Genomic DNA, 21,964 nt, shown 5'->3' with positions numbered 1-21,964 from the left:
GCAGGGCAAAGGCTAATCGAGTTTTGCCAAGAAAATGCACTGGTCATAGCAAACACCATCTTCCAACAACACAAGAGAAGACTCTATACATGGACATCACCAGATGGTCAACAATGAAATCAGACTGATTATATTCTTTGCAGCCAAAGATGGAGAGGCTTTATACAGTCAGCAAAAACAAGACTGGGAGCTGACTGTGGCTCAGATCATGAACTCCTTATTGCCAAATTCAGACTTAAATTGAAGAAAATAGGGAAAACCACTAGACCATTCAGGTATGACCTAAATCAAATCCCTTATGATTCTAAGGAAGTGAGAAATAGATTTAAGGGACTAGATCTGATAGAGTGACTGATGAACTATGGAAGGAGGTTTGTGACATTGTACAGGAGACAGGGATCAAGACCATTCCCATGGAAAAGAAATGCAAAAAAGCAAAGTGGCTGTCTGGGGAGGCCTTAAAAATAGCTGTGAAAAGAAGAGAAGCGAAAAGCAAAGGAGAAAAGGGAAGATATACCCATTTGAATGCAGAGTTCCAAAGAATAGCAAGGAGAGATAAGAAAGCCTTCTTCAGCAATCAATGCAAAGAAATAGAGGAAAACAACAGAATGGGAAAGACTAGAGATCTCTTCAAGAAAATTAAGAAATACCAAGGGACCATTTCATGCAAAGATGGGCTCGATAAAGGACAGATATCGTATGGACCTAACAGAAGCAGAAGATATTCAGAAGAGGTGGCAAGAATACACAGAAGAACTGTATAAAAAAAATCTTCACGACCAAGATAATCACAATGGTGTGATCACTCACCTGGAGCCAGACATCCTGGAATGTGAAGTCAAGTGGGCCTTAGAAAGCATCACTACGAACAAAGCTAGTGGAGGTGATGGAATTCCAGTTGAGCTATTTCAAATCCTGAAAGAGATGCTGTGAAAGTGCTGCACTCAATATGCCAGCAAATTTGGAAAACTCAGCCATGGCCACAGGACTGGAAAAGGTCAGTTTACATTCCAATACCAAAGAAAGGCAATGCCAAAGAATGCTCAAACTACCGCACAATTGCACTCATCTCACACGCTAGTAAGGTAATGCTCAAAATTCTCCAAGCCAGGCTTCAGCAATACATGAACAGTGAACTTCCAGATGTTCAAGCTGGTTTCAGAAAAGGCAGAGGAACCAGAGACCAAATTGCCAACATCCACTGGATCATCAAAAAAGCAAGAGAGTTCCAGAAAAACATCTATTTCTGCTTTATTGACTATGCCAAAGCCTTTGACTGTGTGGATCACAATAAACTGTGGAAAATTCTGAAAGAAATGGGAATACCAGACCACCTGACCTGCCTCTTGAGAAACCTGTATGCAGGTCAGGAAGCAACAGTTAGAACTGGACATGGAACAACAGACTGGTTCCAAATAGGAAAAGGAGTACGTCAAGGCTGTATATTGTCACCCTGCTTATTTAACTTCTATGCAGAGTACATCATGAGAAACGCTGGGCTGGAAGACGCACAAGCTGGAATCAAGATTGCCGGGAGAAATATCAATAACTTCAGATACACAGATGATACCACCCTTATGGCAGAAAATGAAGAGGAACTAAAAAGCCTCTTGATGAAAGTGAAAGAGGAGTGTAAAAAAGTTGGCTTAAAGCTCAACATTCAGAAAACTAAGATCATGGCATCCGGTCCCATCACTTCATGGGAAATAGATGGGGAAACAGTGTCAGACTTTATTTTTGGGGGCCTCAAAATCACTACAGATGGTGATTGCAGCCATGAAATTAAAAGATGAATTTAAAAGAAATTAAAAGATGGTGATTGCAGCCATGAAATTAAAAGATGCTTACTCCTTGGAAGGAAACCTAGATAGCATATTAAAAAGCAGAGACATTACCTTGCCAACAAAGGTCCGTCTCGTCAAGGCCATGGTTTTTCCAGTGGTTATACATGGATGTGAGAGTTGGACTGCGAAGAAAGCTGAGCACTGAAGAATTGATGCTTTTAAACTGTGGTGTTGGAGAAGACTCTTGAGAGTCCCTTGGACTACAAGGAGATCCAACCAATCCATTCTGAAGGAGATCAGCCCTGGGATTTCTTTGGAAGGAATGATGCTAAAGCTGAAACTCCAATAGTTTGGCCACCTCAATGAAGAGTTGACTCATTGGAAAAGACTCTGATGCTGGGAGAGATTGGGGGCAGGAGGAGAAGGGGATGACAGAGGATGAGATGGCTGGATGGCATCACTGACTCGATGGACATGAGTCTGAGTGAACTCCGGGAGTTGGTGATGGACAGGGAGGCCTGGCGTGCTGCAATTCATGGGGTCCCAGAGAGTCAGACATGACTGAGCGACTGAACTGAAGTGAAAACTACATTGATCAGTTATTTTTCATTCATCAGGTAAGTATAAATCAGTATCTGATAAGATAATGTCAAGGACACAGGGAAAGAGGTGTTCCTCCTTGGCTGGAATTCTGGACTGACACAGCTACAAAAGTTCACCACCAATCTCCTTCTAGAAATACAGCCTCCATATATTAATATGTTATCTTAAAATGTACAAGCAGGGACTTCCCTGGTAGCCCAGTGGTTAAGACTGCACCTTCCAATGCAGGGGGTTGTGGGTTCAACCCTTGATCAAGGAGCTAAGATTCTGTACGCCTTGTGGCCAAAAAAAACAGAAGCAGTATTGCAACAAATTCAATAAGGGACTTTAAAAATGGTCCATAGTTTTTAAAAGTACAAGTCAAAAAAATTTAATATCAGCAAGAAGAAAGAAACATACAAGCATATGTCACTCATGTGTTACCCCATGCAATGCTGCTTAGTCGCTCAGTCGTGTCTGACTCTGTGACCCCATGGACTGGAGCCCACCAGGCTCCTCTGTCCACGGAATTCTCCAGGCAAGAATACTGGAGTGGGGTTGCCATGCCCTCCTCCAGCAGATCTTCCCAACCCAGGGATCGAACCCAGGTCTCCAGCATTATAGACAGATTCTTTACTGTCTGAGCCATCAGGGAAGCCCAAGGATACCGAAGTGGTTGGCCTATCCCTTCTCCAGGGGATCTTCCCGACCCAGGAATCAAACCAGCGTCTCCTGCATGGCAAGCGGATCCTTTACCCGCCGGGCTACCGGGGAAGTCCATGCTGTCATGCAGAAACACTGAAAGCACTGATTGTTATTTACAAGGACAGGAGACAGGCTGAATAAATGGGACCCATCCACCCCAGTGTTCGGCAGCCCTCAGAGGAGCTACAGCCCACCTGCTGTGCACACTCAGCACACAGTACAGGCCTCAATCTGCAGAGGACCTGTGTGCACACGTGCGGGTGCCTGGGGCAACCCAAGACAAAGACGGCGTGGGGCAGAGGAGACTCATGCTTCTCCCCACGGCCTGTGAGCCACCTGCATGCTGTCCCATGCACATGTGGCCCATTCAAAATGACAAAGTCCAAACCAGTGGCCTGGAGAAGCCCCCCCACAGGCTCTCAGCCCTGCAGCCCAGCCTGGAGCAGTAAGCCTCTGCCCACACAGCCTGTCTCCAGCCCAGAAAGCGCCCAGGCCACTCGGCTCAGCACCGCTGCTCCCGACACCCAGCGGTTCCTACGAGTACACCTGCCACCGTGCTCGACATAGCTGCCCCTCCCACCCCGTGGATGTCTGGCTGAGACAGGTGAGTGGATGGGCACAGAAGCCTGCCTGGGTGGCCCATGGAGGACTTGAGCCAAGGCTGGCTGCCCTTGCTCCATGCAACCGGCCTCTTCCAACGCTGGACCTACTTCCCAAGAAGAAACAATGAGATATAAATGTTGGTCTGGCACTTCACAACACTCAAGTATTTTCAAGAGATACAGGAGACACGTGGAAGGGAGTAGCACAGTGGAAAACAGCTCTCACGCATCTCAAACAATAGCCCTGTGCACGGGCATCCCAGTTCCTCCCACCAGTGTCATAAACAACCTCCCAAACACCCCCCAAGAGCTCCCCAACTTGCTGTACACATCCAGCTCTCCGTCCAGCTGATGCCAACATCTGCCCAAAAAAACTTGGTGGGGCCAGTGTCCCTTCCTCAGGATCCTAAAGGTCCTGTCTCCTCACTGCTCTGTGACGTCATGGCAGCCTCACACGCGGTCATTCCCAGACTCCCCCCATGCTGGGCTAGTTGTCCACAGACTGACATTTTACTGGTATTCCTTCAGGAGCGCCTTCCAATAGACTCCAAGGTCACATGTTGTCTCTGCATTTACACACACGTGACAGGGTCTGCCAGGATGGTTGTGACTGCTGTGTGTGCAATTCTGAAACTCTCCACTGGTGAGAACAGTCTCTCTCCGTTTACTCAGAATTCCTTCCTGCCTCTCTCTGAAGTCTTACCGTTTCCCCGACTGAAATCTGAAGACTTACAGCCCCCCAAAGGGTGACCCTGTATGAGGCTCTGTCTGCTTTCCAGAGTGCGTGTGTGCGTGGTTGCTCCAGTCGTGTCCAACACTTTGCGACCCCATGGACTGTAGCCCGTCAGGCTCCCCTGTCCATGGGATTCTCCAGGCAAGAATACTGGAGTGGGTTGCCATGCCCTCCTCCAAGGGATCTTCCCAAGCCAAGGATCGAACCCATGTCTCTTGCATTGGCAGGCGGGTTCTTCACCACTTGTATCATTTGTGTAAAAATAAAATATCTTTATAAAAGTCAGTCTTTTCTCTCTGTTGCTGACCTAAAAAATCCAACTGACCCTATGCTGATTCAGTATCTGGTGACCCTGCTATGTGCTGTAATTCATTTTTGATGATTTTCAGATGCTCCATGTACAGTCATGCAGTCTGCAGAGACTTTTATTACGTTTTCTTACTGTGTGATTCTTCCTGCCTTCCTACGCTGGCTAGGGCCAGCAGCACAACTGTGCAGAATCTGCCAGCTACCCTCTGGGGCCCAGCTTCCTGACCCGCAGCTCCAGAGCCACTAGCCAGCACAGGCTATCCAGTGCCCTTGCCAGCATGTGTGGCCATGACGTGAAGGAGAGAGTCCTGGGCAACACCACCAGAAAGTGGGGACCCCCATCCTTGCTCATCTCCCCTTCACAAGCCCAAACTCACGTTTCTTCCACCCAGACCCCCACTCTGGACATAAGAGCACCCTAACAGCTGGGACTACGAGACCAGAGACCAGGAACCAGCGCCCTCACAGAGCCAGAACATGATTGCTACCTGAGAGAAAGAACTCCCACCACACTTCAGCGTCTTTTAAGACGTTGGCATCATTCAGATTCAGACAATGCTGATGCCAGGCATCCTTGTCTGACTCTTCGTCATAGAAGGGAAGGTTCTGCCATTTTACTACTAAGCGTGAGGTCAGCTGTTTTTCTGGACACCCTATAGCAAGTTAAAGAAGTTCCCTTCTGCTTTTAGTTTGCTATGAGTGTTTTTAAAAATCACAAATGGATGTTGACCGTTATTAAATGTCATCTCTGCATCTTTTGATGTGTGATTTTTCTCCTTTAATCTGTTAAACTGAGGAATTTCACTAATTGATATTTCTAATGTCAGACACTAAGCATTCTTGGAATAAACCCAGTTGGCCATGATGGGTTTTATCCTTTCTCTGGATTGCTATGTAACTTGATCATGTTTTGTCTAGGATATTTGCATCCGTGCTTGTAATTTTCTTCTCCCATGCTCTTCCTGCTGAGTTTTGGTGCGTTAGCAAGAGTTGTCCTTTTTTTAATTTCCTAGAAGAGTTCTGTTAGATTAGAATCATGCCCTTTTGACTGGCTGGTGAAGCTTGCCATGAAGCCATGCACGTTGATGTTTTCTTGGTGGAAAGATTTTCTTTCTGATCCAATTTCTTTTTTCCCCTTTTTAAAAACAGCTTTATTGAGATATAATTCACCTACCATAAAACTTGCCCATTTAAAGTATACAATTCAACATTTGTAGGACATTTGCAAATATGTGCAAACACCACGATGTCAATTTTAGGATGTTTTCATTGTTTTAAAAAGAAACTCTATAGGATTTTCCTGGTGGTCTAGTGGCTGGGAATCCTCCTACAATGCCGAGGACACAGGTTCAATCCCAGGTCCGGGAAGATTCCACATGCCATAGAGCACCTCAGCTGATGTACCCCAAATACTGAAGCCCGAGTGCCCTAGAGCCTGTGCCTGCCACAAGAGAGGCTGCCGCAATGAGATCCACGTGCACGGCAATGCGAGAGTAGCCCCTGCTGACCACAACCACAGACAGCCCATGCAAAGCAAGGAAGACTCAGTACAGCCCAAAATAATATGCGCATAATAAAAGTATTTTTTAAAAGAAACTCCATAATGTACTCTTCAGCTATCAACTCCCTATCCCCCTCTCCCATCTCCTGGCAACCACTAATCTACCTTCATGTCTCTGTGGTCTGCCCGATCTGGACATTTCCTAAAAATGCAATCAAACAATGTGTGGCCTTTTGTGACTGGCTTCCTTCACTTATCACAATGTTTCAAGGTCCATCCGTCCTGTAGCACATTAACAGTATCCCATTGTATGGATATACGACATTCTATTTTCCTGCTCCTCAAATGATGGACTTGTGAGCTGTTCGTTCTTTAGCTATTGTTCATAATGCCATTATGACCATTCAAGTACACATCTTCTCAAGAGTATGTGTTTTCATTTCTCAGGGGTATGCACCCAGGAACTGCAGGGTCATAGAGCAATTCCAGGTTCAATCATTTGAGGAACGGTCAGGTTGTTTTCCAATCCCAATGACCCAATTTTTTTGCTTACTATAACATTAGTCAACAGTTCAAAGTCTTGAATCTGTTTCTGCTACTTTTTTTGTTTTCTCCATTTCCTCTGCATTTGCGTCTTTATCAGCATGGAACTGCTCATTACCTTCCCTTGTTTTTGCTTGCAGAATCCGTGATGATGTTCCCGTCACCAGACCCTAGCACTCTGAGCCTCCTCTTCACTGGGTTAGTCCCCTCAGATGCTTCTAAGACCTTCGTCCTAAAAAGGGATCTGTTCATCTGTCGTGTACATTTGTCAATTTCTGCACTACTTTTTCTCTCAATTTACCTTTTTTCCCTCACTTTGGTGATGGGCACTTGCTGAGTCCTTTCAAGTGTCTTTCCACTTCTAAAATATGCATTTAAGTTACCACTATGGCAGCTTCAGGTCACCAGACAGCCCTTCCAGTGACCAGTACTGAGCCTGAGTCACAGCACATTCTTCCCTCTCTCATTTCCGTCTTTCCCTTATGGCCCATTAAGCTGCTGCGTTCTCCCCCATCCTCTCATGTTCCCTACCCTGACATCATGTCTCTCTTACCCAGAGCCCATAATGAGACTAAGGACCTTACCACAACACCAGTCACCTAAGCCTTATGCCTGGAGCGTTTCATCCATTGGGGTCCTGGGGTCTGTTTATCCTTTCTGCTGGCCATGCCTCTTCCATTCCTTTTCACCTCCTCTCTCGCCTTCTTTTGGGTTATTTTTATTACCCTGCTTTTCCTTCTGTTAACCCGAAGTCATATTTCCATTATCTTCATGGTTACCCTCAAAATTACAACTTGAGTCTGTAAGCTACCCAAGTTCCATGCTGGTCAGGACTGCCCCCTTCTCAGTAACATAAGCCCTGAGTCAGTCTTGTTGACTCCCTGGAATTATATGCTGTTGGGTATATGTTAGTTCTACATGGAGGACCCAACAGGAAGCTGTTCAGTGCTCCCTTATCCCTTCCTTCTTTTTGACTTTCTCTGTGCTCTTCCTTCCTATGTCTGGAACACGCAGGGTCACTTTCCATGCCTAAACTTCACTGTCAATGTTTCCTTCAGAGCAACTCTCAATTTGCCTGAAAATGTCTTTATTTCACTGTCATTTAACAGCAATCTTCACCGAGCGTGGAGCTCTTGGCTGGCAGTCGTTTTCTTTTCACGCACCAAGTGGATGGTCCCACCGTCTTCTGGTTTTGCTCTCAGTTCTGAAGTCAGCTGTCAGCCTGATAATCCTTGGAAGGTGATCTATCTTTTGTTTTTGGAGACTGCTTTCGTGTTTTGCAGTTGCAATCTGTTATGCGATGGCATGATTTTTTTTTTTTTTTTTTTCTGCTTAGAAAGACACTGGGCCTCTTGAATCTTCTTAATTGTTCCGATCAGTTTCAGAAAATTTTCAGCCATTCTCTCCAGACCTCACCCTGTCCATCTCCCCTTCTCCTCTACTTCTGGGCCTCTGCTGGAGCGAGCAGGACCTCCTCACCGTGTCCCCAGGTTTCTCATCCTCTGTGGCTGCATACCTGCCTTCCCATGCCACACTGTGTAATTTCCTCTTGACCTATCTTACAATTTTCTAATTCTCTTCAACTGTTTCTAACCTGCTTTCAAATCAGTCTATTACTTAAGTTTTTCCCCAGTTCTCTTTGGTTTTCCCAAACTTGCTGGGTCAGTTTTTGTGGCTTCTCATTCCTTACAGATATCCCTAGCTTATCTTGCTCCTGAAAGCACAGTGAGAATTGTTTTATTCAGTGTGGGATGCTCTGTTTACTGGTCTGCTGCCATCAATTCCGCAAGTCCCTGGCTGCATTTCCTCACACACCAAGTTATCTCTGTCCATATGCTGGTCACCATATTTGGGAACTGTCTGTAGGAATAACCTGAAGCAGAGGGTAAAGGTGCCCGAAATTCGCACTGGCCTGCAACTTCAGAATGTGCCTTATTTGGAATAAGGGTCTTTGAGGAAGTAATCAAAGTAAGAATCTTGAGACCAGATCATCCTGGACCAGGTCCCACATTGCTGAGGGCCCACCCTCCAAACCCAACCAGCTCTGCAGAGACCCCCACTCCAGCCCTGGGGAAGCAGGAAAGAACCTAGAACAGACAGAGCCAAGCTGGGGATGCCCAACACCCTCTGGATCAGGCCTGAGGCTGGCATGCCAGATTATGCCCTGGAAACTACCAGGCCAGTCCCTCTGAGCACCCTACCGGTCACACATCCCCACATCTGCCCTCCAGGGCAGCCAGGTGGCAGGATGGACACCGTTGGAAGAGGGGGTGTGCAGGTTCGGCCCCTGCGGGCACTGGGGCCACCCTGGTCCTACACCACTCAGCCCCTAGAACACCTCACTCCTGCCCATTCATGGCTGGGGGGTGGGGGGCACAGACTTTGATCGCCCTTCCTCCTGCCAACAGGCCCAGCCACCCCAAGGGCCACCCTGCCCGCAAACCTAGCTCCTGGGGCATAGGGAGCTTAGACCCTGGGCTGGGCGGACGGAAGGAGAGCAGGCCAGAGTTCCAGAAGCCACAGCGCCCTGCCAAGGAAACCTCAGCCCCACCAGACAGCGTTTAATTTCTGTGTGAATCAAATTCAAAACAAATTCCAGTGCTGAGAACCGGTTCTGAGATTAACCCTCCATCTACCCGTGGCCTGCCGCCTCCCACCCAAGCATGTGGGGGTGGACACAGACCCCACCAGAGCCCGGGATCCCCGAGAGTGCCACCCTCACTTGATGCCCTGCTAAGGGACAGGGGTGAGCAGCACGGGAGGGAAGTCCCCTGTGTACAGGCCACGCTGTGACAGGGACTTCGTGTCCATGACGGCTGTCACCTCTGTCAGCTGAGAGAAGCTCCAGGCCCCGATTTCCCTGTCTCAGGGGGCCCTAGCATTCCAGGGCACAAAGAGCTCTTGGTCGGTCCCCAGCGTCATCACCGAACGGCTACTCCAGGGAACTGCCTGGCCCCGCTGGGTGTCAGACCCAGGGCTCGGCACACCCCGCTACCTGGGACCTGGAGCACCGCCCCCAGGCCTGGCATCCACCAGCCTCACAGAAATGCCCCCACCCACACTTGGCTCCTGAAGTGAGCAGAACTAGTGGGACCCCCCCACCACTACCAGACTGTAAGGGTCACCAGATACCTGTGCCCTTTCCAGACTAGGATGATGGAGCCCACCCTGGAGAGCGGCCCCCAGGAGAGAGACTAAGGCTGCCTGCACCCCCTGGTCACTGCCTGCCGCAAGAAGATGGGCTACAGTGGCTCCTTGCAGGGACTGGAGGGGCCAGCCCACCTCTGTGCCCTGCTCACCACATCCCCAGGCCTCAGAGACGGCTGTGGACTCACGGTGGGGTTGCCACAAAGCACAGGGGAGACTCAGGGCAGGTGCTTGGAGAATCAAAGGGCGCCCCCACCCCACCATTCCCAGCATCGACGCGATGACCGGGTTCCTTCCCGGAGTTGACCTCCCAGGGGCCCAGCACCACGCCAGACACAAAGGAAGGACGCTGGGACAGCCGTCATCAACACCCCGCCCTGGGGTGGCCTGGGGCAGCCGCTGCTGCTCGCTCTGTCCCAGCGGAAGCCAGGCTGCTGTGCTCTGGTCTGGGAGCCCCTGGCGGCCTCTGCTCCTGGGCCAGACCACTTCCCTGGCCACGTCTACCTCAGGTATCGCTAAGAAAAACAAACGCAGCTTGAGGCTTGCCTTTTTCCATTCCCTCGTCCGGCTGCTGGTCTCGAGGTACAGGGCCTGCCAGCTGGGCGGCCGGGTTTCCTCCTGTGGCTAGGGGCGCCAGGCCAGCCAGGAACCTCACTGGGAGGAGCAGGGGAGCATGGCGGACTGTGCCTGCAGGTCACGGAGCCAGATGGCCAGCAAACCACCCAGGTCGACAGTGTCCAGAGTGGGGCTGTCCTCCTCTGGAGACCCTGGCCCAGCCCACGAATGTCCCTTAATCATTAGCCCCGGCAGGAAAACAGGCTGGTCATCACCCAGACCGTGCTACCAAGCCCCACTCCACATACCTGCTCAGACCTGCTATGCAACCTGGACAACCACAGGCCCCCACCTCCCCAACCCTTGCTCAACAGGACTTTCAGCTTCCCTTCTGCCCCCTGGGAGCTGCAACAGAGCCCTCTGCCCTCAGCACAGCACTCACAAAGCCTCTGTCCAACATTCAGGACTCAGTGCCTCAAGTCTGCGACACCCAGCCCACCACCCGTGTACTGAAGGCATAGTGTGGTCCAGCCAGCAGTATGGGTACAGCGTGGTGGAGGTCGGGTGAGCGGAGAGCTAGGCCACCTGGTGAACGAGCACCTCAGACCCCACCCCAGACTCCTGGGTGCAGAGACAGGAAGCGGAAGGGACACAGGCTCCCCCATAGGACTTAGAAGAGCCAGCCCAGTGCAGTTTGGAGAAGACACCAAAAGGGACCTACACCACAGGTAAAGGGTGATACTGCTGGGCTGTCCTGCGGCTTCCTGACAGAGGCAACAGCCGAGGCAACCCCGGAGGATGGGCAGGCCCGTGAGGACAGCCCTGCTCCGCACCCAGGAGGCAGGGACCTGGCCTCACTCACTTCCCCGCCAACTGTGCCTCCTCTGAAACCTCCTGCAGCCTGCTCAGCCAGGGTGGGCATTGCAGGGGCACCCCTACCACTGGGACAATCCACAATGGGAGCCTGGTGCCCCCCAGGCTGGGATTAAGGGGACTGAGTGCCAGCCCTGCTGACAGGAAAGGAAAGCCAAGCCAGGCCCCGTCTCAGCTCATCGCTCTGCCCCAAATTCAGGGTCCACAGCCCCCCAGGAGGAATCGTGTGCACGCGTGCTTTTCCAGGAAAAAAAATACCCTCACATTTCTATTGTCCTTGATACCACAAGGGGTGGGCAGAGGGCACCAGCCTCAGTCTGGGGCCACCCTGGGAGCTGAGCAGGATCATGCTAGTGCTGTGGCCCGGGACTCAGGTCCTGGACCACAGTGGCGAGGACAGGGTGAGATTAGGCCAGCTGTCCTCCCGTCCAGACGGCCGCCGGCTGTGGTGGGACACCTGCTCACACAGCTGAGGGGAGCCAGATGGCGGCGGCTTCCTCCTCACCTCAGGCCCCACCGGGAGGCTTCGGACCCCTCCGCCTGTGCACATGGGCTCCCAGCCCCGAGGCCCAGGCCTGCCCTGATGCTCCCACCTGCTTCTGTGTTAGGGGGCCAGGGCAGAGCCCCCACGAGCCTACAGAAGGGGACAGTGAGGGAGGAATGGGCCAGTGGTTTGGGAGCCCACAGACCCCCAGAGCAGACTGGACAGGAGAAGGAGGACTCTGGAGACGAGAGAGGCAACAGGCGGTCAGCCCCTCGGCCGCCCCCACCTGCTCTTTCCACCTGCCTCCCCACGTCCGCCCCGCATCCAAAGTCTGGGGAACCAGAACGCCTCGGTCCCTCTGCTGGCCACGGAGGTCCGAGACCACAAGTCCAGAAAGAATCTCCCTTCCTCTGCAGGCAGGAAGCCCGGCCCGTCCACCACATCCCTCCTTCCGCTCCTGTCCCTGGAAGCCCTCCCCACGTCGCCAGGCCTTTCCAGCAGCCTGCTGCCTCCACCCCCAGCCCTCATCACCCGCTATCCTGGCTATTTGTAATGCCTTCTTTGGGGAAGTGTCTATTCTGCTTCTTTGCCTAATTTTTGGCTCAGTTGTTTGTTTACCTGTTGAGTTGTAAGAGCTCCTTTATGAAAGGGTAAGAGACAGCATGCTGCCTCACAGGTCAAGAAAACAGGTTCTCCTCGGTCCCAGAACAGATCTAGAACGCTTAAAGTAACCCACAGGGTGACTTTCAAGGGGCGCAGGCAATCTCTCTGCCAGCCCCTCAGCTGCCCTGGACCCTGTGGACAGGGTGCCGTCACCTGAGCCTCAGCTCACAGTGGAGCCAACTCTCTCCTGACCCTCGTAAGCACACTGCTCCCTGTGGTCTCTCCCCAGAGACCACTTGCCTTGAGGCCTTCTTTAGGCGTGTCTGTCCTGAGGTGGGTCTCTGTGGGTAGCACGTGCCCTGCCACCCAAGCCCACGTGACTCTCCAGATTCCTACTTACCTTATGGCACCACCACTCCTGGCCAGGGAATCACCTGGGACACCTCTCACTCTGCCAGCCCCTCCATAACCCCCATGGACTCTGGGTCTCCCAAGCCCCCCACATAGACCCCCCAGCCCCTAGGAGGGCTGTTTCATTCTCTCAGAGGGCCTCCACCTTACCCACTGCCCAATCACTGGTTCACTACACAGCCTCATCATTCTACTGTCAGGCCGGCTCCTCCTGCCCTGGAAACCTTCTCTCCTTTCTACTCCAGGGACCAGCTGGAAGCCTCTCCTTGAAGCAGCCAGCAGGCATGTGGCTGAACCCCCAGGTGAACCCAATGCTCAGTATTCAGAGAAGCAGAGGAGGTTGACCCTCCCTGACCCACATTCAGAGACCACTCCCACCCCACGACAGCAGCCCCTAAGCACAGTGCCAGGGCCCCCAGCTAGCCCCAGTCTGTGGCAAAGCCCTAATCCCACACCGGACCCCAGCAAAGGAACCTTCACCCCGGCCCACACAGTCCACTGGGGCCAAGCAGGAAGACCTGCTGTGACGGCCCATGGATGCAAATCCTTTATGAAAGGGTGAGAGGCAGCATGCTGGTTCACAGGTCAAGAAAACGGGTTCTCCTCAATCCAAGAAGAGATCTAGAGCATTTAAACAGCTCTTATATCTCAACAGAAAGACAAACAACTATGCTAAAAATTAGGCAAAGAAACTAAATAGACGTTTCCCCAAAGTAGACACTGCAAATAGCCGCTATGCACGTGAAAAGATGCTCAATATCACAAGCTCAATATCACAAGGGAAAAGATGCTCAATATCACAAGGGAAGTGTTAGTCCCTCAGTCGTGCCTGACTCTTTGCAACCCCGTGGACTATAGCCCGCCAGGCTCCTCTGTCCATGGAATTCTCCAGGCAAGAATACTGGAGTAAGTAGCCATTCCCTTACTCCAGGGGATCCTCCCAACCCAGGAATTGAACCTGGGTCTCCGGCATTGCAGGCAGATTCTTTACCCTCTGAAACACTGTGGAAGCCAGTCATCAGGAAAATGTGAATGAAAACTACAATGAGATACTACCTCAAGTCTATCAGGATGGCCAGAATTTAAAAAAAAAAATGTTTTTTTAAAATCAGAGAATTAAGCATTGGCGAGGATGTGGAGAAATTGGAACCCTCATGCATTACTGGTGGGAATGTAAAATGATGCTGTGGAAAAAAGATTTTGGTGGTTCCTCAAAAAGTTAAACACAGCATTACTATATGATCCAACAATTCTACTTTTAGGTATATACCCCAAAAAAACTAAAAACATACGTCCACAAAAAAAATCTGTAAACCAATTTTCACGGGAGCATTATCCACAATACCCCAAAAGTTGCAACTACCCAAGTACCTAGCAACAGATGAATAGATGGAAGAGAGCTGTCATATGCCCATCCAGTCGAATATTATTTAGTCACAAAAAGGAATGATACACTGAATCATCCCACAAATGTGAATAAACCTTAAAAACTGTATGCTCAGTGAAAAAAGCCAGATGCGAAAAGCCACATACGGTATGATTCCGTTTATATGAAATGTCCAGAACAGGCAAATCCACAGAAACAGAAAGTGGATTAGTGGTTGCCAGGGGCTGGGGGAGGGGGAGGGGGATATAAGGTTTCTGGGGTGATGAAAATGTTCTGGAATTAGATAGCAGTGTTGGTTGCACAGCCTTGTGGGTGTATTAAAAACCACTGAACTGTACGCATCAACTAATAAATAGAGAGGATGTGAGTTACATCTCAATAACAAAAAGCACTTGCCCCCCATTCGCAACAGTCCAGAGCCCCTCAGCTGCCAATTAAATTGACCGCCAGCACCTCTCATAGACTAGGGAAGCCCTCAATGCCATGCCTGTGCTGCCTCATCCATGCAGGCCTCCAGGCTGCCTGGAGCAGAAAGTTGGGACAAACCCACAGACCTCACAGCAGTGCCCTGCTCCCCCTCGGTACCCTGCAAATGCTTCCAGTATAACGTGGAATGCTGAGGCCAACACCTGGAGGAGCCTCAGCGCTCACTGTGCCCCTTCTTGCTTCCTTTGAAGATTAATCACCTTGGAAGCCTCAGGCCTCCACTCGCCTGGGCAGCTCCTGGATGCCTGTCTCGCAGCTTCCCTAGGGGCCTCTGCTGGGGGCTGGCTCAGCACATGGGATCTCTAAGAAAAAGGCAGTAAAGTGCCAGGGACCCCAGGCAATGCTTTGCCTGGCACAGATCCCCAAATCCCAGCCCCAACCCTTAACTCCAGGCTCAGAGAAGCACAAGGGTGGCTTGCCCCAGGGTCTGGGGCATCCCTTCCTGGGCAGCTTTACCTGCCCACCCTTTACCTCCATATTCTCACCTGAGGATAACACCAAGAGAGAAGCTGAGCACCAGAGAGCCCACCCAGGTCTATGGAGTGGGACAGAGTGGCAGGGGGAGCGGGGGGAGGTCAGTGGCAGGGAGGGGTATCCAAGTTTAAATCTCAAACTTGCCACAAGCCCCTGGGACAGCCTCTTCCTGCTTAGAGCCAGGCTCCACTTCCTTCCAAGAGGGTATCAGGCCAAGCTGTCTAGGCCCCCAGAGCACAGACATCTCGGTAGCCCCAGGAGAATCAGATGGAAACACCACCTGCTAATCACGCCAAAAAGCAGGGTCAGGCCTGGCAGGAAGAGAGAGGAGCCCCTTTTCCATGGCAGGCAGATGACCTGCAGGGCCCTGCCTGGTGGCCAGAGGCTGAGGAGGACAGCAGAGGCAGGGCGGCTTGGGTTGCAGGCCGAGGGGGGTGGGGGGGCAGGGCAGGGAGGGCTCCCACCGCCCACGTGATCCTCCCCCAGGCCAGCCTCTCCGGGTTTCTGGGCTGTAACTGGAGCTGCCCTGCCTGTGCGCCTCTGTGCCAGGCAGAGCTTTCAGAGTGGGGGAAGGGAGAAGAGGGCTGGATCCCAGCTCCTTCCCTGGTTCCCTCCGTACTCGGGGTGGGGAGGGGAGCCCCAGCACAAGGCACAGGGAGGCCCCCTGGCTCTGGCCCAGCCCTGCCTGGCCCTGCCTGGCTTGGGCCATCTCCTCCTCCCCCTACCCTCTGGCTCCTGTCCCTTCACTAGGCCAGGAGAAAAAGCCCCAGACCCAGGTTCAGCTGCTCACTGCCGGCCAGAGGCTGGGTCTTTACACCCTGTGCTATCCTGAGTGGACTCCAGCACCAGGTCCCTTCCCTCCTTTGCCTGCTCAGCTGGCTCAGAGCCTGCCACCCTCCAGGACTTTCATCCACCAAGCTGAGTCTTGTCTCTCTTGCTTGGTGTGGAGGAGACAGAGGGAGTACCCTCCAGCAGAGCAAGCACAACTTCTTCCTCTGGGGCAGTCTTCCATGGAGCAGGACTTGAGAAGCCCATTTGAGGTGACCTTTGGGATTAAAGAGCGGGGCCAAAAGGGCTAGCTGGAGAAGCTGCAGGGGCGCCAAGCCCTCTCAACTTGCCACACAGCCCCTGGGGGTTATTCTCTTCAAGGGAGCCAAGGAGACTTCCCTGGAGATACAAAGTGCAGAGAAAACAGGGAGAAAGAGAGGGATGCTGCAGGGGTGGGGGTAAAGGATGGGAGCCAGGACCCTGGAAACCACCCTGTGGATCCGATCTTCCCTGAGAGTAAAAGCTGGCAGCAGGGACTCCGCACAGAGCACAGAGTGGCGCAGACGAGCCCAGGGTGTGTCTGAAGCCTGGTGAGCAGACCCACGGCTGCGCCTGGACAGCGCAAAGGCACAGCTGGCTGACAGGCCATCGTGACTCACCGTGGACCTGCAGCCAGACAGCCAGCCTCTGACCCTCCCTCTGCCCGAGAGGGTGAGGCAAAGGCTGCACAGATGGCATGCAGGGGCGTGCCAGCCTCTGCACAGCCTGAGCCCCAGGCAGGCCAAACTCACAGCCACAGCCCTGGCTTCGGGGTGGGGTCTCCAGGGTAAGAAGACAAGGAGCTGACCCTGGGAGACAACCCAGGAGAAGGGAACAGGAGAAGTGGGCGGGGGGAGAAAAACACAAAGGGAAAGTTTCCCATGAAAATATTTTATTTTCTTTGAGAACAGGATACACCTGCAGGGCTTCTCGCCCAGTCTGCCTCTCCCCGCCCTGGCAGTGCCACATTTCTGGGCCAACGGGGCCCTCTGCCGGCCAGGCCGCTGCGCGCCGCGCCTGGTCCACGGGAGAGGGAACAGGTGACAACGGGCGCAGGGCGGCAGCCCGGGACGGGCATAAGGCACCCCGGACGGGGTCTGGGCGGGACTCGAGGGTGGCCTCAGCTCCAGGAGTGGCACGGGGGAGGGAGGTGGAGCGGCTGGGGAGGGCCGGAGGGCTGTCTACACGACGCCACACAAACCTCGGGGGCCCATCTGCAGAGTACAGCGAGGGTCCCCAGAGCTCGCCTGGCAGGACATCCCAGATCTGGGAGCGAGGAACCAGGAAGGGCAGGAAAGAACGATGGGGAGAGACGAGCCAAAACCACAAAAACTGCTGCTGCGGAGAAGCGCGCGGGGCAGCGACCCGGGAGGCGGCTGGAGGCAGCATTCACAGCCCGCCCGGGCCCGGCGCACCAGAGAGGTCCCACAGACGCGCTCCCGCGGGTCGCGGCCCGAGCGAACGTCAGAAGCAAAGCGCAAGAAAAATAAAATTCCTCCAGCCTGGAGTTTTTTCCCCCTTTGGGGCTCAGTGCAAGGAACATCTGGATTTTGTACGTATTTTTTTGTTGTTGTTAAATTAACTTCTCGGGGAGAGAAAGGAGGGGGAAACTGCAAGGCGGGTGGGTGTGCAGGGGCCAGGGAGGCTCCAGACGTTTGGCTAGAAATCCCAGCCAAAGACAGCCGATAACCAGAGCTTGGTCCCGCAGCTGCAGGGAGCCTCGCGCACGGCCGCGGGCGCGGCCACAGGGACTACGGCTCCAGGGTCACGAAGGACCGGGGCCTCACGCCAGCCAGTCGGGCACGCCGGCCCCTCTCCGTGAGCCGTGCCACAGGGACACCGACTCCCGAACCCAGCGACGCGGGCGCCGCAAACAAACAGCTCCAGGCAACCCGGCGCCCCTCGCTAGCCCGGGCACCGCGCCCCGCGCACCTGGATCGCCCCCGCCCTCGCGCCCGCGCCGGCCTCGGGCCCGGCCCGCCCGCCCCGCCCGCCGGGCCGCCGAGGCACCTACCCGAAGTAGGCGGCCGAGGGGCGCAGCGCGGCGAGCAGCAGCGTCAGCGCGAAGGCCGCGGCCAGCCAGCGCGCCAGCAGGGGCCCATCCAGCATCTTGCCGCGCCGCGGCGGCTGACCATCGCGCTCCCGGCCCCGCGCTGGGCGCCCCGCGGCCGCCGCCCTCTTATAGCGCCCGGAGCGCCAGGCCGGGGGCGGGGCGCCGGCCAGCTGGCCCGGCCCCGCCCGCGCCCGGGGAGGGGTCACGCCGGCGCCGGGGGCGGGCCGAAATCCGAGCCAGCGCACCGCCCAGCCCTGGTGCCTCCGGGCCACTCGGGTCTCAGGGCGCGCCTCGCGCGTGGGAAGCGAGGCACGCGAGGGGCGGGTGGGAACCGGGGCGGCCGGAAGGGGCGGGGGCGGGAGCGCGGCGGGGGCCCGGGGAAGGGAACAAGCCCCCGAGCGGCTGTGGGCGTGGGTGGAGCCAAGTCGGAGTGTTGGTGGCCTGGGGCAAGACGGCGAGGCTGGCGCTGGGCGGCTAGCCGGGTGGGAGCGAGCGAGTGGGAACGCCGGGGGAATCTGGAAGTGGGAGGTTTGGTGCAGCTGCGGGGGCGGGGTGTGACCTGGGGCGGGGCCGGGGCGGAGCTCTTGGCCAGCACTCAAGCGGGTGGTGCCGCGGGGGACTCGGGTGTCAGCCCGGAGCTGGAGCAAGCTTGTCGGCTCCCAGAGGAGTTTGCGTGAAAGGGGAGACAAGCCAGCAGGTGATGCCCCTGCCTTTGCCAGGCCAGACGGGCGCTGCTCTCTGGTTTGTTGTCTTGGGAATGAGGCGCCCTGATCAGGGATGGTGCGGCCAGATCGATCGACCTTTGGGGACCTCTGACTCCCTGTTCTTAAATCGAAGGAGGAGCTGGCTGAGGTCACTGCCAGCGCTGATCCTCGGGTGACCTCCTTCTCAGAACCTCCACCGTGAGGACTGGACGAAGGGGGCTTGGCAGGGTAGAGGCAGTAGGAGCTGCCAGGGACAGGGAGGAGAGACGATGCAGAGTCACTGTTGAAGTAAGTCAGGGTCTGAGAACCCAAACCCCAGATTAAAACAGATAACACAAATTAACAGAAAACAGGATAGGTTCAAGGAGAATCCTTAGAGACCGCTGGGCCAGGGCTTCTCCATGTCAACAGCCACAGCGGGGAGAGCTCTGAGGTTCAGGATATGGGAAAAGTGTCCACGAAATGTCAGCCTTCAGGTGACCCTAGAGGCTCCATGGGTCCACTTGGCCAATACTATGGGGGCCCTCAAGTCCTGGGCCTGCAGGGGAAAGCACAGCTTTCTATCAGCCATCTGGACTGAGTTGCTGCTTCTGGGCACAGTGACTCAGAGTCTGGGGGTCTGAGCACCTCTAAAGGCTGGGTTAATGGGTTCTGAAGATCTGCTTGGTGACGTGAATCAGGACAAGAACTGAAGGACAAAACAGGAGGACAAAAAAAGTACCCTGAGAGCGGCGCATGGAGCATGACATATGCTTGGGCTCCCACCTCTCTTAGAAGGCCACCCACTGAGCATACCCCATCCTCCCTAGGGGCCTCCTAGTGCTGGGCTAGTGAAAAGAGGGCGGAGAGGAGATGGGGCATGGGCACACCACTTCCTCTCTGGGCCTCAACTTCCCCATCTGAGACACATCCAACTCTAGGGAATCATAATGTCTTTTTCTAAGTTGTAATGTCGCGCTGCAGAAACCTCCACCCATGGTTTTGCTTCTGTGGGTGTGACCAGCCTCACGTCATTCCCCACCCCCGGGACTCCTCATGTAGGAGGGGGCCCTCCAACACCCTTGTCTGCTCACACCACACTCAGCCACTTCAACAGGGCTGGCACAGCAAAGAGAACACCAAAGCAGCTCCAGCCCACCCAGGCTGGAGGCCTAGGGGACACCCTGTCATGCCGCACCTCCAAGTGCCTGAGTTCAACCCCCAAGACCTCCACCTGAAGTCCTGGCTCCCACGCCCCGGAAGCGTGAGGCATGAGCTGAGGGGACGCAGACTCATGACATCTTTAAAGGCACAGAGATTGCATCCAAAAAAAGTGAAATGTGAGATTGTAAATGTGTCTGGAAGGCGCTGCAGGCCTTAATAGAGTTTCTTTCCATGGGGAGTGGAGGGTTCTCTTTTGGCCACTCAGCAAGTCCCAAAGAAAGAGGCAGCCAGCTGAGGTTCCAGCCAACAACTTGTGGGGGGGCACAGTTGGTGCACTGGGGGCTGGAAAGACAAGTGCCATCTGTGGAAGGGGAATGAGGGTTTTCATCAGGGGCTGCCAACTCATAGCAGCTTGGGGGGCTATCGCAGCCAGCCTGAGTGGCCCCAAAGCACCTGTTTTTGAGTGCTAAGCCTCCCCCACGTATCAGCAGGGACACCTTCAGTCCAGGGAATAGGAGGACCAGCTTTGCTAGGCTGTGCAATGTGGGAGAAGGGTGAGGTGGGTAGCAGTGCCTGGTACGTAGTAACACTGGGAATACACCTGAGGGTCTAGGTAGGGCCACGCCTGGAGTGATGGCAGCAACTGAGGTGGAGCCACCAGCTACCACTGCAGCTGGACCTGGGGGTACTGGCTGCCCCCCCAGGAGTCTCCCAGACCTTAGACCTCTCCATCAGGTCTGACCTCTTTGCCCTGCCCTTGCCTGCATTCATACCTCCGCCAGGACCATGCTGGGCCTTCCTGTACTGCAGACGAAAACCGAGGTGGCCCTGCTTACGGACCTCAAGGCACCCGTGCAGTCTAAACCTCTTCAGAGGGGGCCAGGTGCTTCCCACTTCTGTGTCCATGTCTCCTGCCTCCCTGCATGTAAGCCCCAGCCCACCTTTGCAGATTCTGGTCACCTGCAACACCTCCCCTAGCCATTCTGCATCGGCCTGGCCTCTCTGTGCCCAGTGTGGAGAATGAAGGTAAGTTAATGTGGAACAGTCATTAACAGACACGCATATGGTTTGATTGACACTGGATGGTAAACTGAGGCCCAGAGAACCCAGCAAATTAACCCAAAGGGCACAAAGCCACCTGGGGGTGGGAGAAGGAACACCTGACCCCAGTCTCATGCTTTTACCAGCTGAGCCACCTCACAGGTAATCTTGCTGGCCTCAGCACAGCATGAGAAGGCTGTGTTATCCCAGGAGGTCAGAGGTTTTTCTTGCAGCATAGCGTGCTCTGGCCAATGGCAAAGTGATCCCATATTTCTGTTGGAGAAGCCTGGGCTTGAGGCTTCCTTATTCCCCTGCCACAGCCACCTAGGTCTGCTTGGCACACTGTCTGGGAAAGGACATCCAGAGTACCAGGCAGAACAAGCTGTCACTAGTTCAGGGGCTGCAGTCACCCCGTGCAGCGTGAGGGAGAGCACGGAGTGGTCCAGGCTGCCTGCATGGTCTCTGCCCTGTACATGTTCCTAACCAGAGTTATGGTCTCCAAGGGGCAGATGGGCACAGCTCCAAGAGGACCGGATCAGCACCAGGGCAGGCGTGTGCTCTGAAACAAAGCCCACCCCAGGAGGGGAAAAACAAGCTCTGAAGGCTCACTGACACTTTTGCAAACATCCAACTTCATGGAGACCCTAGCCCTGTGAACTGCCAGAATCACTCACAGCAATAGGTCCTGAGCACACTGATGCCCAGCTGGCAGAGGCGGCTGCCCAGGTCTCAGCACGACAGCAAACTCCTGCAAAGCTAGAGTGCTCACCGTGACCCCAGCCTGGGCAGCACGCCTTCCTGGGCCAGGCCCACCTGACATCTTCAAGGCCAGGTTTGGCTGCAGCAGCAAGGCCTCACTTGTCAACTCAGTGCCCTCCTCAGTCATCTCCTCCCAGGGCCAGAGCCAGAGAGAAGGGATAGAAGACAGGAGGAGGCCCACCTTCCCGGCTGATGCCCACCTACTCTCAGCCACTCTTCAGGCCTGAGTTGCTGAGCCGACAGCAAGATGAGAATGAGGTTTGGGGAGGATCCAGAGG

General features: G+C 54.2%; 1 protein-coding gene across 1 annotated transcript in view; it reads right to left on the bottom strand.

Moving 5' to 3' along the window:
- Window positions 1-18,182, bottom strand: part of WNT9A (Wnt family member 9A) — a 29,849-nt gene extending 11,667 nt beyond the window's left edge. Inside the window, exon 1 of the mRNA XM_024995391.2 lies at window positions 18,001-18,182. Within this exon, the coding sequence (XP_024851159.1) occupies window positions 18,001-18,095 (95 nt within the window). The 5' untranslated portion in view covers window positions 18,096-18,182. The remainder of the gene's footprint in view (window positions 1-18,000) is intronic.
- Between the last annotated feature and the right edge of the window lie 3,782 nt (window positions 18,183-21,964).

Source organism: Bos taurus, chromosome 7 (genome assembly GCF_002263795.3).
Source record: "Bos taurus isolate L1 Dominette 01449 registration number 42190680 breed Hereford chromosome 7, ARS-UCD2.0, whole genome shotgun sequence".
In the NCBI taxonomy this organism is placed as follows: domain Eukaryota; kingdom Metazoa; phylum Chordata; class Mammalia; order Artiodactyla; family Bovidae; genus Bos; species Bos taurus.
This window is presented reverse-complemented; position numbering and strand designations above follow the sequence as displayed.